The sequence below is a fragment of the Simochromis diagramma genome, unplaced genomic scaffold, assembly GCF_900408965.1.
Source record: "Simochromis diagramma unplaced genomic scaffold, fSimDia1.1 OVJJ01000602.1, whole genome shotgun sequence".
In the NCBI taxonomy this organism is placed as follows: domain Eukaryota; kingdom Metazoa; phylum Chordata; class Actinopteri; order Cichliformes; family Cichlidae; genus Simochromis; species Simochromis diagramma.
In genome coordinates this window covers 8169208-8183025 of record NW_024387040.1, presented here as the reverse complement: position 1 = coordinate 8183025, position 13818 = coordinate 8169208, and the positions used below count along the sequence as shown (strand labels likewise).

The 13818-nt window shown below is 44.2% G+C and overlaps 1 protein-coding gene and 1 long non-coding RNA gene across 2 annotated transcripts; both read left to right on the top strand.

Annotated features, from left to right (window-relative positions):
* The first annotated feature begins 722 nt into the window (after window positions 1-722).
* Window positions 723-4640, top strand: LOC120741535 (transmembrane protein 236-like). The gene is made up of 5 exons (XM_040044515.1): window positions 723-1158; window positions 1394-1466; window positions 2156-2327; window positions 2393-2399; window positions 2638-4640. The coding sequence occupies exons 1-5, from the start codon at window positions 887-889 to the stop codon at window positions 3512-3514; spliced, it is 1401 nt and encodes a 466-aa protein (XP_039900449.1). The 5' UTR covers window positions 723-886; the 3' UTR covers window positions 3515-4640.
* A 6444-nt stretch (window positions 4641-11084) lies between these two features.
* LOC120741149 lies at window positions 11085-13818 on the top strand. The gene is made up of 3 exons (XR_005697567.1): window positions 11085-13175; window positions 13424-13487; window positions 13646-13818. It is a non-coding gene; the product is annotated as an uncharacterized LOC120741149 (long non-coding RNA).

Below are 13818 nucleotides of genomic sequence, written 5' to 3'. Positions count from 1 at the left end.
ACAAGTCTAAACAATTCAGCAACATTTTTGCTCCGTCGTCACTTTTATGTAGCGATATTGGTCTGTGGCATAGCAGATACTGTGGCTTGATGGCTTTAGAACCAAAGACAGATAAAATTACTTCATGAATGCTTTTGACTGGTAAAGTTCTAGCTGGGCTTTGGTGGGGGAAAAAGTCTCATGTCGCTTATTATTATGATGCAACAAATCATAATCAAGCGCCTGAATTTGATGAACAATAACATGTTGAACTGACAGCAATTTCAAAGCACGAATGCATTTGTAATTGTTACAAAACAGTGTGGATTCCAAAATTTTGCAGTTAGAACACTTTGCCACTAGATGGTGATATATAAGCATGAGAGGAGTCGATGTGTTTTTAGTGGTATCTTGTTTCTTGGGTTACAGCCAGTAGTCCTGGGATGCTGATTATACTGTGGGAGTAATTAACTTGTGTTTCTTATATTTGGAGAATTCCCAGGAAGAATACAAGGTACACATCATTAAAGCTGTGTGGACTGTGATGTGATAAGACTGAAAAACACTGGCTGAGATGCTGTTTTTACCTCGGATTGCCCCAAAGCGATTGCTGTGTCACATGCATGTCCTTCAGGGTGTAAAGTTAGACGAACTCTGTTTGTACGTTGTATCAAAAGAGAGCAAAGGGCCGGTCACATCACCGCCACGCCAAGGCACACAATGCCTAGTGCAGTGTAAGCAGTTGGGTGAGCAGAGAGCCAGGGCTGTGGTGTGTGGAAAATGCTAGTGGAGGCAGACAATGCAGAGGTCCGAGGCCTGACCAGCCCTCAGAGGGACAGGGGTCGCCTCACTGCGACAACAGCCCCTGTCTCCCTCCCTTCTTTTTCTTTTTGTGAGCTGCCACAGGATGGGCTCAGGGAGGACGGTGAAGTTTGCCCTGTGCGAGGTGCTGCAGTTTGCAGGCCTGTGCGTGCCACTCTTCATCGTCATGCAGAGGTTTGCTGTCATCGTTGCAAAGGTCAAAACATCAGCACAACCTCCCGGAGACGGCAGCACTGCCTACTGGTTGATCGTGGCCTCCTCTATTGCCTATGTGACCTCCACTGCCCTGCTGGTCTGGGTACCCCTGAAGTATATGGTCTTCATGAAGAAGAAATTTCTAATAGGGAGGAAGAAGTGGTGAGTTTCTCAGACATGAAGATTGAGAACTGGTCCGAGTTGTGTATGCTCAGCAGCTGGGATCCCAGTGCTGTCCTACGGGACCGAGACATGATCAGTTGGTTTGAGGCTGAACTGGCCTGTGACTGGTTTGGACAGAACTTGGCTGGTTAATACCAGGCTTTAGCAATTCCTGTCACTGACTTTAACTTCCTCCCTTGTTTTCTTTCTTGCCCTTCTTTTGTCTTTATATCAGGAGGCCAGTGACCCTTGTTTATGTGATCCTATCCACATTACCCTGCTTTGCCTTTCTCATTGCCAGCTCTGAGGTACAACACCCAACAGATTGTTTCTCACTGCTTTCATTTGTCATATCAGGTTTATCTCTGCTCTGATCATGAACTTTGACCTGTATGTTGCTATACTTGTAACATGACTCAACCTGTAATTGTAGATCCTTTGTAGTCATGTTGGGTGATTGTGTTTATACTCCAAAGAAGTTGCTAGTAACTTAAACATATATCTATTACAACATTGTGTTTGGGAACATGGTGTATGACAGGATTCACAGTATTACTGAAACAAATGTGATGAGCTGTGAGAATCCTTATGGATCTCAGGAGAGGACTATCTAGCCTTATGGATAAGGAGCTACTGATAAGCAGCTTGGTTCCTCTTCCTGTCAATGCTGTCCTTGTCAAATCATGTCCACGAGGCACATTTTCACTTCCTAACTGGCTACAGCCCAGACCTTATTTGCCCTTTTTTGTGGCATTCTTTAAAGCTTAAGCAAACCTTTTGACCTTTGCTTATCTAGTGGCTTCAACATAAGAGCCATAAATTCTGCTAAGATGAGCACCTCGTCTGTTTAGGGCTGTGTCAAATGCCCTCGCTGCAAGTGACAAATCCCAAAATGTTTATTACCATTGAGGTGAACCAGTGGGCTCTGTAAAGATTAAAAGTGAGTAAATAATTACAGTACTCAGTCAGGCTAACAATTTTACGGTTGTTTATCCAGGTTCAGATAAATAACAACCTGAAACATGATACATTCACTGAGCTCCCCGTGTCACTAGTCCTCTTCTCGCTCATCTGCATTGACGTTGTGGAGAGGATACGACACTGCAGGCTGACCGGCCAGGGTGAGCGCAGCTCTCTCAACACATTACACAAATCACTCTTTGACTGCTGTAGATCCTGAACTTTCTGCTGCAGACTTGTATAGTAAAGCATGCTGGGTTTTGCATTGCAGGAGCTTGGAGGCAACTGCAAACACACTGTGAACATTTCTATACGTCACTCGAGCAAAATGAAGAAATGAGCAGGATATTTCTTTGGACTGCTTCATTTCTCACTTATCCAAAATGAGGAAATGAGCAGGATATATTTTTAAATTTTTCTGAATCTGACATGGCAGAAGTAGGGAAATATATTTTCTTAAAAACCACATGATAAAACAGTTCATATGAATTTCTTCAAAGCCAAAATCGTTTGAATGAGCGATCTCTTGATTTATTGCCTCTGTCTAAACAGCAGATTAATGTTTATATCTGTGAGCCACATTATTTGTCTGATAGCCTTCAGCTGTCTCTTTGTAAATCTGGGCCGACACCACTTGATGATAAACAGCTTAAGTAAATATAATCCAAGATATTGTGTTTTCTTTTTCTTCTCTCCAGCTAATGACACCGAAAGAGATGCTGACATCCCTTCCACTGTCCTCACACATGTGGAACAAGTAGCACCAGTAACACCTATCACTCCAGCTGTGCCAGGGCCAGCTGTGCACAGGCAAGGTGTGCCCACTCCTATGCAACCAGGAGCAAACCAGCTCAATGACAGGAGCCAGAACGGAGCAGGAGCTCGACCAGAGACCAATGGGACGCTACCGGGCATACCAGGTAACAATGGGAGGCCATATGGCATGTCTGGATTGAGTGAACCATCAGGAAGCACCACACCGTACCACATATCTCCCTATGCATACACTGGGCCTCTGAGATTCCTGTGCGCCACTGATGCCCGTGCAGACGTGTTTGTGGACAGCTTTATGTTCTGGATGGATACGGTGGAGATGGTGAGAGTGGCAGGACATCCTCTGGTCTACTACTCAGGCTGGGTGTTTCCCATCTATATCTTCAGCTACCTATCATGCTTGCGTGTGGTGGTCATGCCCCACAGCCCCCTGCTTTCCTCCCTAGGAGTAGCCCTGCAGGATTTACCCTTCTTCTTTGTGCGCGTTGGCCTCATTGCCTTCTTCGGCTTTGTTACGCCCATCCTCTATCTGATGAAGAACTTGTTGGTCTCGCTGGCCTTCATCTACTTCAACTTTATGACCAAGTTGAAGGTCTTCAACACAGAGAGGATGTTTTTTTGAGACCAGCATTCAAGGGCAAACAAGCTTTTCCTTATTTTCTGTCATATATACACTAAATACTGTCACGACAGTGGGTGCTCATTTTAAACAGCCAAATTTGTAGATGATGGCTTCAGACTGCTCTAAACACTCTGTTTCAGACCGCTTTATGTCTTCTATGGCTCTCCATGGCATTATAGAGAGTCCATATCACTTATATGATCGTCTCAGGCACTTAGCTTTGCCTGTGAGCACAGAAGCCCCACCTACATGCTGTTTAAACCTTTGGTTTATAAAGGGCAGCCAATCAAAAGGAAACTGGCTAAACAAAGACTGAAATGAGATTTGTTTTTGAACCATGTGTCATGCACAGCTACTCAACTGCCTTAAAAGAGGTGGTTAAAGCAAAGGTTTGACACAAACACAGAATGTATTGATTCAGATGGTGGCTGCACTGGCACTTCTTAAAACGAGTCAAGTAATAGGTTAAGTACTAAAAGAACAAAAGGACTTCTCAAGTAGTTATTGCCAAGAGAGTTCATACCAGATGTTTCCACCAAATAACAGGCCGAGCATTGAATATATGATGTTTTAGTGAGGAGTAGAAGAACAATATGTAATATGTTCATCAAATCTGGCATCATGCTAAATAAAAACCTGTTTAACTAGAAGACAATTATTGAAAAAGCTAAGAAAAAAATCTAGCTCAAATGTTCAAATTTATAAGACTGGGATTAATATATTGTAATTTTCAAGCATTTTTCTAGATTGTGATGCCACAGTCATTTCTGTTATTACACCTAAGTTTTAATGGTACAAATGGCACTTAAACCTTGGTATTTTTTAAGATAACGTAATATTGAATAACTTACGAAAAAGTTCATTCTCAGACTTCATGATGGATTCACAATTCACAGCTGGTGCAGTCAAACCAAGTATGAATTTGTGCATGTGACAAAATGCATGATGGTAATTTTCACAGGCCAAAAGGGAGCTCTTAGGCAATGGAAACTACATGTCGAGTGACTGTTGTCATGTTATGTCCAAATATACTTTTTTTAAACCAAGAATGGCACTTTGGAAATGTACCTGTAATGTAATGATTTTTCTACAATCATAAAGTGCGGTGAATATGTAAAAGCATAAATTCATGTTGTTTATATTAGGTTTTTTTTTTTTTTTTTTGCTAAGTTTCTATACAAAAAGAAAAACTGGTGTGAGATTGTGTCACTGATACATATATTTTGGTCAACTTAATAAAGAAACTCATAAAATATGTTGCAACTTTGACTTGTGAAATATTTTTTAATGCAGACAAAATTCACTGGCACTGACCTCCCATGTATGTTTTTAGGAATTTTTTAAAAAAAAAACTCTGCTTAAATGTTTTTCCTTGTAATTCATCTGATCTTTTTCTAAATCCTCAAGAGCAGGGGTTTCCTGTTATTCTTCTGCAAAAACAACTTCATCACACACAAAAACAATGACAGGGCAGTCATTGTTCACTGAAACAATGACTACACTGAAAAGTGTAAAGTAAATTAATACAGCACTGACACAACACTTTTGTGACAATTATCATTTTCTGAATAGACAAAGTTGCAGAACCAAAACAAATTAAATAAAGTAACACAAGACATTAACGTGAAAAAATACCAATAGCATAAAGTAGGTACTATATTTTAATGACATAATGCCCACTGCAGTTTACACTCAGGTACTTGGACAATAGCAGGTTTTGTAATTTTGCTTCCAATCATTAGTATCGTGAGTTTTAACTCAACCAATCAAGATGTGACTACAGTGCACACATAAAGAAAAATAATGTAACATTTTTATTAAATCCTCTATTTGTTGTTTAGGGTTTAAATCCCATCACATATGTTTTCGTCTCTTATATCCACTCCTTTGATATTTCTATCTAGAAGATAGTAAGGACATTTACCCACTACACATTTATGGGGCATATATTTGACTTTTTGTGTTCATCTTCCTAAAGTTGTAGTGGTATCGGGGTTAGCACCATTGCCTCACAACAAATGAGTTTGAAGCCACTGGCCACCTAGGTCCTTCCAAGATTGAATTCACTCACTGTTCCTGCAATCCGCATTGCAACCCACCTCCATTATATGCTCTTCACGCTACTTATAACTTACCGTGTAAGTTAATAAGTATTAACGGGAATTCTTGCAGTTTGAGGCCAAAGTGGCCATATTGTCCCTCATTTCCCTGAATAGGGAGCAGGATTTCCTCTTGTCATATAAGTATGCTGAAACATATCATCGCTGTACTGTTCACCCAAAGCCTCATGAGAAGTGCTATCCTGCAAAACCCATCACATCAGCAAAGTCCAACAAACCTCATTATACCCTTGTTTCCTCATATCTGTTCTGCCAAATCTTCTGACATATGAAAGATCTTCAAATTTAGTCTTGTATAACACAGTCTGTGTTTCTTTAACCATAATGCAATGGCTACTTCAGAACAGTTACAAAACAATGACAACGGCAATATCTTTACCCTTGAAAAATGTAATCTCTTTTTTTTTTTTTTTACAAACATTTAAACTTCTACCTGACCTTCAAAGTTGACTTTCATTTTCTTGATGAATGGAGAGATCAGTTTGTTTCCCTTCTTGCCTACCCTGCCAAAAAAGTCTGCAAAAAGCTTGTAGACCTTGCAGGCATTTGACCAGGTGTAAATGACATGATATTTTTCAGGGTGATTCAGAGGGGAAGGTACTGTGTCTCTGTGTTACCGTTCCTCCATGTCACACACCTTGGCACGTACCAGACCCCTTCTCCCCTTGATTGGAAATTGGGAAATCTCTCTTACAGCCTCGTTTGCCACTAACAGCAAACCACACACTGAGAATAACGTTACCTTATTTAAAATTGCTGTGTCCCTTTGTGTCCTTCAAGACCTCTGCATCACTGCTGATATAGGCATGTACTTCAGATTTTTTATTTTTTATTTTTTGGTGGATATTAGGCTTTTAAATGAATTTAAATATATCTATATATGATACACTTCACCTCACTGGTGAATATACACTTCACGATCTTCAAAGGTTCAGGACTTTGGAGTCACGGGAGGATACATGGGACTCAGGGTGACCACTGTTGAAAGGAATATCAAGGTAGAAATTGTGGGTGCAGCAACCTACAAAGGCTAAAATGTGCTTTAGCATTGGAGGGTGTCTTAATTTTTTACCATATTGTGCATAATTTCTTCATGCTTTAAATATTGTTGTTAAGTATTTGTGTTTGCAAAAGAAGAAAGATAATTCAGAAATTCTGATTATTAGTTAGTACCACAAGTACTGGCAGCCCTAGTAGAACTGGCAGTGAAACAGCCCCGGAGTATGATGGAGCCACCGTGCCTGGCAGAGGATACTGTGACACAGTGTTCTTAGGTTTGAATATGGTTGGGACAGGCTCCAGCTCCCGTGCAATCCTGAATTGGATGAGTAGAAGAAAATGAATGTAACTCTGTAACTGAGTAGTTACTGAGCATTGCAGTCACCAGTGCACTGGCAACTTTTATGCACTTATGTGCCTCTGGATTTGATGCCCTGGGTTCTGTCGGCTTCCACTACACGGGTTGCTATAAACTTTCTCTGTTACTGTCATGGTCGGACGGTCCTTCCCGGGACGACCTGCCTGTGTGTGTATGTGTGTGCTTCTCTCTCTCTCCTCCTCCACCCAGTGGCTGACACACCTGCACCTAATTTGCCACCCAGCTGTCACTGATCATCCTTCGTTGTGGGCTGAGGTATTTAACTGTGTGTCCAGATGGCAGTCGACGCTGGATTGTACTTGAAGCTCGGTAATAAAGAGTGTTTTGTGACTTGCAGCTTAGCTTTAGCCGGCTAGCTTCCTCACCTGTTGTTTTTGCTCGTTTATAGGAGGAAGAGATACAGAGCTGGAGGTTGGAGAGAAGGAGCCTGTGGATTAAGCTATTGGAGGAGAACACACACACTCTGAGAATCACTTTGGAAACTCACCTGCGCACCACTGGGAGTTTGGAGAAGATCACTGTTGGACTTTGCACTTCACTTTATGTTTTGAAACTGTTTTTGGGCACTGTAAATAAATGCACTGTGTACTTTGCATCCTGAGCTCCGCGACTGAGTCTGTACTTTCCCATTACCCGTGACAGAACCATCCAGCTAGCAATGGACTCAGCGGACTCATCTCCCGTCCAGCGCGAGCTCGCGCTTCAAGCTGAACGGTTGGAGCGGCATGAAAAGATGCTGCAGCATGTGGCCGAGGAGCAGTCCGCGCTACTACAGGTGGTATCTGAACTGAAAGGTATGTTGCTTGCTACACCTAGAGCACTCGTTCAACCACCAGAGCCCACTACACCACCACAACCACCAGTGGAGCTTCTAAATGTAGCAGCGGCCTGTCCCCTTCCTCCATCTCCGCCTCCGCCTCAGCGAGAACACACATTACCTGTACCTGGAAAAATTCAGTGGAGAGTTGGACAAAAGCTGGGGATTTTTGACTCAATGCTCTCTGATTTTTAGGCAGCAGACTCGAGCTTATGCCTCTGATATTGCCAAGATCACCCTCATGGTGGAGCTCATAACCGGACGAGCACTACTCTGGGCTCAAGCAGTCCTGAGCGCCCAACCCTCCATCTCATATAGTGATTTTTTTTTTTTTTTTTTTTGAGCAAATTTCGGTGTGTGTTTGACAAAGGCTCTAACCCTGACAGTGCTGCTCATCGCATGTTTACTTTAAAGCAGGGCCGGCGGAGCGTGGCAGACTTCTCCATGGACTTTTGGATCCTGGCCGAGGAGACGGGCTGGGAGGAAAAGGCGCTCCGAGGAGCATTCCTAAACAGCTTAAATGAGAATGTTAAACGTGAGTTGGCCACTAAAGAGCTTCCTAAATCGTTAAGTGCCCTGGTTAACATGTGTATCAGTCTAGACGACCATATGCGGGAGTTTGGCAGGCGGACTGGAGATGGGCGACGGTCAGTAGGGGGCGTAGGAGTTCCGACTGGACTCCCCTCTCTCGAGTGGAGAGAGGAGGGAACGGACTCACCTGCTGACGAGGAGCAACCCATGCAGCTGGGACAGACTAAATTCACCCGGAGCAGAAGACAACTGGTGGGTGAGTGTTTTGTGTGCGGGAAGAAGGGGCATTTCGCGGACTCCTGTCCCTCACGGCTAAAAGACTCAGCCTGTCAGTAAAGGTGGGGATACTGACGGGTGCGCCGGTGAATACATTCCTCCACCTCAGCTGCCCCGCTAAATTACGGTTTCTTTCCCGCACCCATTCTTGTGATGCACTAATAGACTCGGGAGCTGAACAAAGTTTTTTGGATGAGGCTTTGGCCCACAAGATGGGTTTGCCTGTTGTTCCCCTCCCTGAAACGCTCCAGGTGTCAGCGCTTAATGGCAGGCCTTTAGCCGCTGTCACTCACCGCACTCAAGAAATCACACTCACTCTCTCCGGTAATCACACTGAACAGATGTTCCTGTTTCTCTTCAAGGCACCTGACACACCCTTAGTTTTGGGATTCCCCTGGCTCCAGCGACACAATCCACAGATTGATTGGGCCAAGGGATGTATCGTAGGGTGGAGCACCCATTGCCATGAGCAGTGTTTACACTCTGCAGTGCCGGGTTGCATGTCAGACGATCCTGCGGGGCCGCCCACTCGCCTCGACTTGTCAACCGTGCCAGCCGAATATCATGATCTAGGTCGAGTCTTTAGCAAAGACGGGGCCCAATCGCTGCCCCCCCCCATCGTCCGTACGACTGCGGGATTGATTTGCTCCCAGGCGCCCCCTTGCCCACTAGCCGACTCTACAGTATCTCGAAACCCGAGCGCGAGTCTATGGAGCGCTACATTACCGACTCCCTGGCAGCAAGCATCATCCGTCCCTCCACCTCTCCCTTGGGTGCAGGCTTCTTTTTTTGTTGAAAAGAAAGATGCGTCCCTACACCCCTGCATTGACTATCGGGGACTGAACAAGATCACTATCAAAAACAAATATCCTCTACCTCTGCTCGCCTCAGCTTTTGAACTCCTTCAAGGAGCCACCCATTTCACTAAACTTGATCTCCGCAATGCTTATCACCTGGTCCGCATCCGCGAGGGGGACGAGTGGAAGACGGCCTTCAACACCCATCTGGGCCACTTCGAGTACCTGGTAATGCCGTTCGGACTCACTAACGCCCCTGCCATTTTCCAAGCCCTGGTAAATGACGTCCTACGAGATTTTTTTTTTTTTTTTGAACCACTTCGTGTTCGTTTACCTTGACGACATTCTGATTTTCTCCAGGTCCAGAGCTGAGCATGTTAAGCATGTGAGACTGGTGTTGCACCGCCTGCTGGAGAATCGGCTGTTTTGTAAAGCGGAAAAATGTGAGTTTCATGCCTCAACTGTCTTTTTTCTGGGTTTTGTTACGAGTTCAAAAATTGGGGATGGAGACACAAGGAAAACCACAATAACAACACTGGTCCGGCCGGGTTAAGTGAAACGATGATTTTAATAGTCACACGCATGGGAGATGGACACTGTATGCAGACAGCCTCAGATCTCAAAATGGTGGAGCATTGATCAAACTCTTATAGCCTCTGGTGCCCCCACCTTATCATAAAAGCTTAAACATTCACATGCTTTTCTCTCACACGGCGCCTAAGCTACGACCTTGGCTCCCCGTTTATCTGCTCCTGCTGAGATGGGGCAGAAAACTCCAGCATGTTCCGTTCTCTTCTAATCAGACAAATAAGGTGATAACTCTCTGCAAACAGTATTTCTTATAACATCATAAAACAATATCATTCATCCACAATAAATCAGCAGCCTAATGTAATGCAAATCAGTTTAACAAATGCAATAGTTATCACCTTCTTCTAATTCAGGAGAATAATGCAAACTAAAACTACATAATAATTCACAATCTTTAGTTAGGGGTATAACATGGCATAAAATAATATTATAATTTAACAGTTTCATCATTGAACAGGGCCGGTTGCGAGCGGACCCGGCTAAGGTCAAAGCTGTGTTGGAGTGTCCTGTGCCCAGGCACCCGGTAGAAGTTGCAAAGTTTTCTGGGATTCAGCAACTTCTACAGACGTTTCATCCGGGACTTCAGTAAGGTGGCATTGCCTCTTACTCAACTCACGTCGCCCAAACAGCCGTACCTGTGGTCTCCAGCAGCTCAGCAAGCATTCGACCGTCTCAAGAGCCTGTTTGCCTCGGCGGAGGGGAGCGAACATCCTGTTATCGTGTGGACGGACCACAAGAACCTCGCCTACCTCCAAGCGGCTAAGCGCCTGAACGCCCGACAGGCCAGGTGGGCATTGTTTTTTGCACGGTTTAACCTAACCATTACCTACAGGCCCGGGTCCCGGAATACGAAACCAGACGCCTTGTCACGCCAGTTTGCGCCAGACATGGACCCTGAGGAGAAGGAGAGGCCCATTCTGCCAGCCTCATGCATTGTGGGGACCCTCACCTGGGAGATGAAAGGGTGGTCCGAGATGTTCAGCGACAAGATCCCGACCCCGGCACCAGTCCAGCAGGTAGATTGTACGTTTCCCTCAGGGGTAAGGTCATCCACTGGGCACACACCGCACAGTTTACCTGCCATCCGGGCAGGAACCGAACTGTCACCTTTTTACAAAGACTGTTTTGGTGGCCCTCTCTCTCTCAGGACGTCTGGGAGTATGTGGCCGCATGTCCTGTGTGCGCCCAAAATAAGACGTCCAACTCCCCTCCATCGGGACTCCTCAGACCACTGCCTGTCCCCAGCCGGCCGTGGTTGCACGTCGCTCTGGACTTCATCACTGGCCTCCCTCTGTCCTCTGGTAAAACTGTTATACTCACCATCGTTGACCGTTTTTCTAAGGCTGCCCATTTTGTTGCCCTTACCAAACCTTCCACCGCTCTAGAGACTGCCCAGCTCTTGACCCAGCATGTTTTCCGCCTTCACGGCATTTCTCTGGACATTGTTTCTGACCGTGGGCCCCAGTTCACCTCTCGGGTGTGGAAGATGTTTTGTACCGAGCTGGGGGTCCAGGTCAGCCTGTTTTCTGGTTTCCACCCGCAGACTAATGGGCAGACTGAGCGAGCAAACCAGGAGCTGGAGGCCATGCTGCGCTGCGTCGTTTCCTCCAACCAGTTGTCATGGAGTGAGCAGTTGGCGTGGGCCGAATACACCCATAACTCTAGCACGTCGGCTGCTACGGGTGTCTCTCCCTTCGAAGCATCCCTGGGGTATCAACCCCCACTCTCCATCACGGAGAGTGCCTCACCGTGCCTTCCGTGCAACATCACATGAGGCGCTGTCGACGGATCTGGCGGGCAACTCGAGCGGCCCTACTGCGTACGAGCGCACAAAACAAGAGACTGGCTGACCGCCGCCGCGTCCCTACACCGGCCTATCCGGTAGGCCAGCAGGTATGGCTTTCCTCTAGGAACATCACTCTGCAGACTGTGTCCAAGAAGCTGGCTCCCCGGTTCCTTGGACCCTTTTCTGTGCAAGCCATCCTGAATCCAGTGACTGTCCGACTGGCCCTCCCGCGCAACATGAAGGTACACAACGTGTTTCATGTTTCTCAAATTAGGCCGGTCAAACAGACTATGTATATATGTGTTTATTTATTTATGTATGTATTTATCTGTCTTTTTCCAATATTAAATCTACAGTAAGGCCTTCAACTGTTCGTAAGTTAATGGTAAGGGAGAGTTAATTGTAAGGTTAAAATAGAATACTGTGCTACACAACAGCATAATCATGTCTGCAGTGAGTGGGAGATGCTCTGTATCTCACTGTACATGTGTGTAGTGACAATAAAAGGTATTCTATAAGTCTTGCACTACCTCTCATTTCTTTATAATTTGCTAGGAAATGGGAAATAGGTGCCATGATCTACTTAAGGTACTTCAAAGTTATGGTGCCAGAAGGTAGACCTGGTGTATTAGCTTGCAATTTGTGTGCTTATTTTTTTAGTTCCATTAGTTTGGTTCAGTTAGCTGTACTTATAAACGTCAGCATGGTAAACCAAGATGGTGACCATTAGCTTGTTAGCACTGCCACTGTGAGCATGCTGTTTTCATTTGGCTTGAAATATTACATAATGGCAAAATTGCTGTTCACTTGGTTCTCTTTGTTTATATTTAGACAGATACAGAAGGACAGTACCACATCGGCATGATCGTGAATTTGGATGAATCATTTAGGTAAATATTAGAAAAAATACTGGCCATTCAGTAACAACTGCATGGGCGAGTCTAATACAGAGATAGTCTAAAACACATTGAACATTCACGGTACCAATACTTATTTTCATTAATCACAGACGTTAAAATTAAACGCATTATTTCTCAAGAATTTCAAGTGAATAGGGCCTGTGCTAAAGAGGTTTGGGGGTTTTTTTTTTTTTTTCTTTATTTGGTATGCCGCATGCATGTCTTCAAACAAGAGAAGGGGTTTTCCTCCACTTCAAGGACAGAGACTTAAATCTGTTCCAGTAAAACATTTTCTCATATCCATTTCCAGCAAGCGTCCCTTTGTAATTACAACAGAAAATCCCTAAACTTATTTTGTTTACACAGTGCTACAACTTTGTTGAGGGGACTCACAAAGACTGGCAGAGTGCCAGGTCATAAAAGCCAAAGAGGAAATTTGGTTCCAATCATCAGCGAGTTGAGCAAGGTGAGTAGTAGGAGCCGTGTTGTAATATACTTCTAATGTTAAAAAAAGTATACTTTTCTCTGTCTGTAAAGATTACATTTAAAAATTATAAATTATTAGTTATTACTTCTACTTCTTTCATTTCTATATCAGACATTTGACACATACATGTGAATATTAACATACTGAAAATAAACCAACAGTATATTGTGTACAGCAGTTATATTTTTGAATCTAATCCTAAAACTGAGTGCAATATTTGGCTGCAGGATTGCAGGATTACTTGGAGACTTGAAAAATGGGATACCGGAATGTGGATAGCTGTACATCAAGGTACGGCTTCATCTGTAAAAGAAGTATTGGTGCCCGATGACAATGACAGTAATTTGAACCAAAAATGTCAAATTACAAATCTGTTGCCACCGATTTTCACTCCAGTTCTTGTGTAATTTGGCATACCTCAGTCATTTCCCGCTGTTTCCCTTCCTTAGGAATGACGTCTTCATGCCATCCTTCCACTAAGACTATTTCTGATGAGGATTCACCGAACAGTGAATCAACAAAAGGGCCAGATGTCTCTCTCAAATCATGTGTCTTTGCTGGATTTTCTTCCTTTTTCTTAAGAATATGACTCTCAGATACTGTTCATCTGCTGTATACAAGG

What these genes read in the sequence shown, in the direction of transcription:
- LOC120741535 (XM_040044515.1), top strand. Translation starts at nt 887, where the DNA reads ATGGGCTCAGGGAGGACGGTGAAGTTTGCCCTGTGCGAGGTGCTGCAG. An exon ending in CTAATAGGGAGGAAGAAGTG is followed by an intron (nt 1,159 to 1,393) that starts GTGAGTTTCTCA and finishes TCTTTATATCAG; the next exon opens with GAGGCCAGTGACCCTTGTTT. An exon ending in TTCTCATTGCCAGCTCTGAG is followed by an intron (nt 1,467 to 2,155) that starts GTACAACACCCA and finishes TTGTTTATCCAG; the next exon opens with GTTCAGATAAATAACAACCT.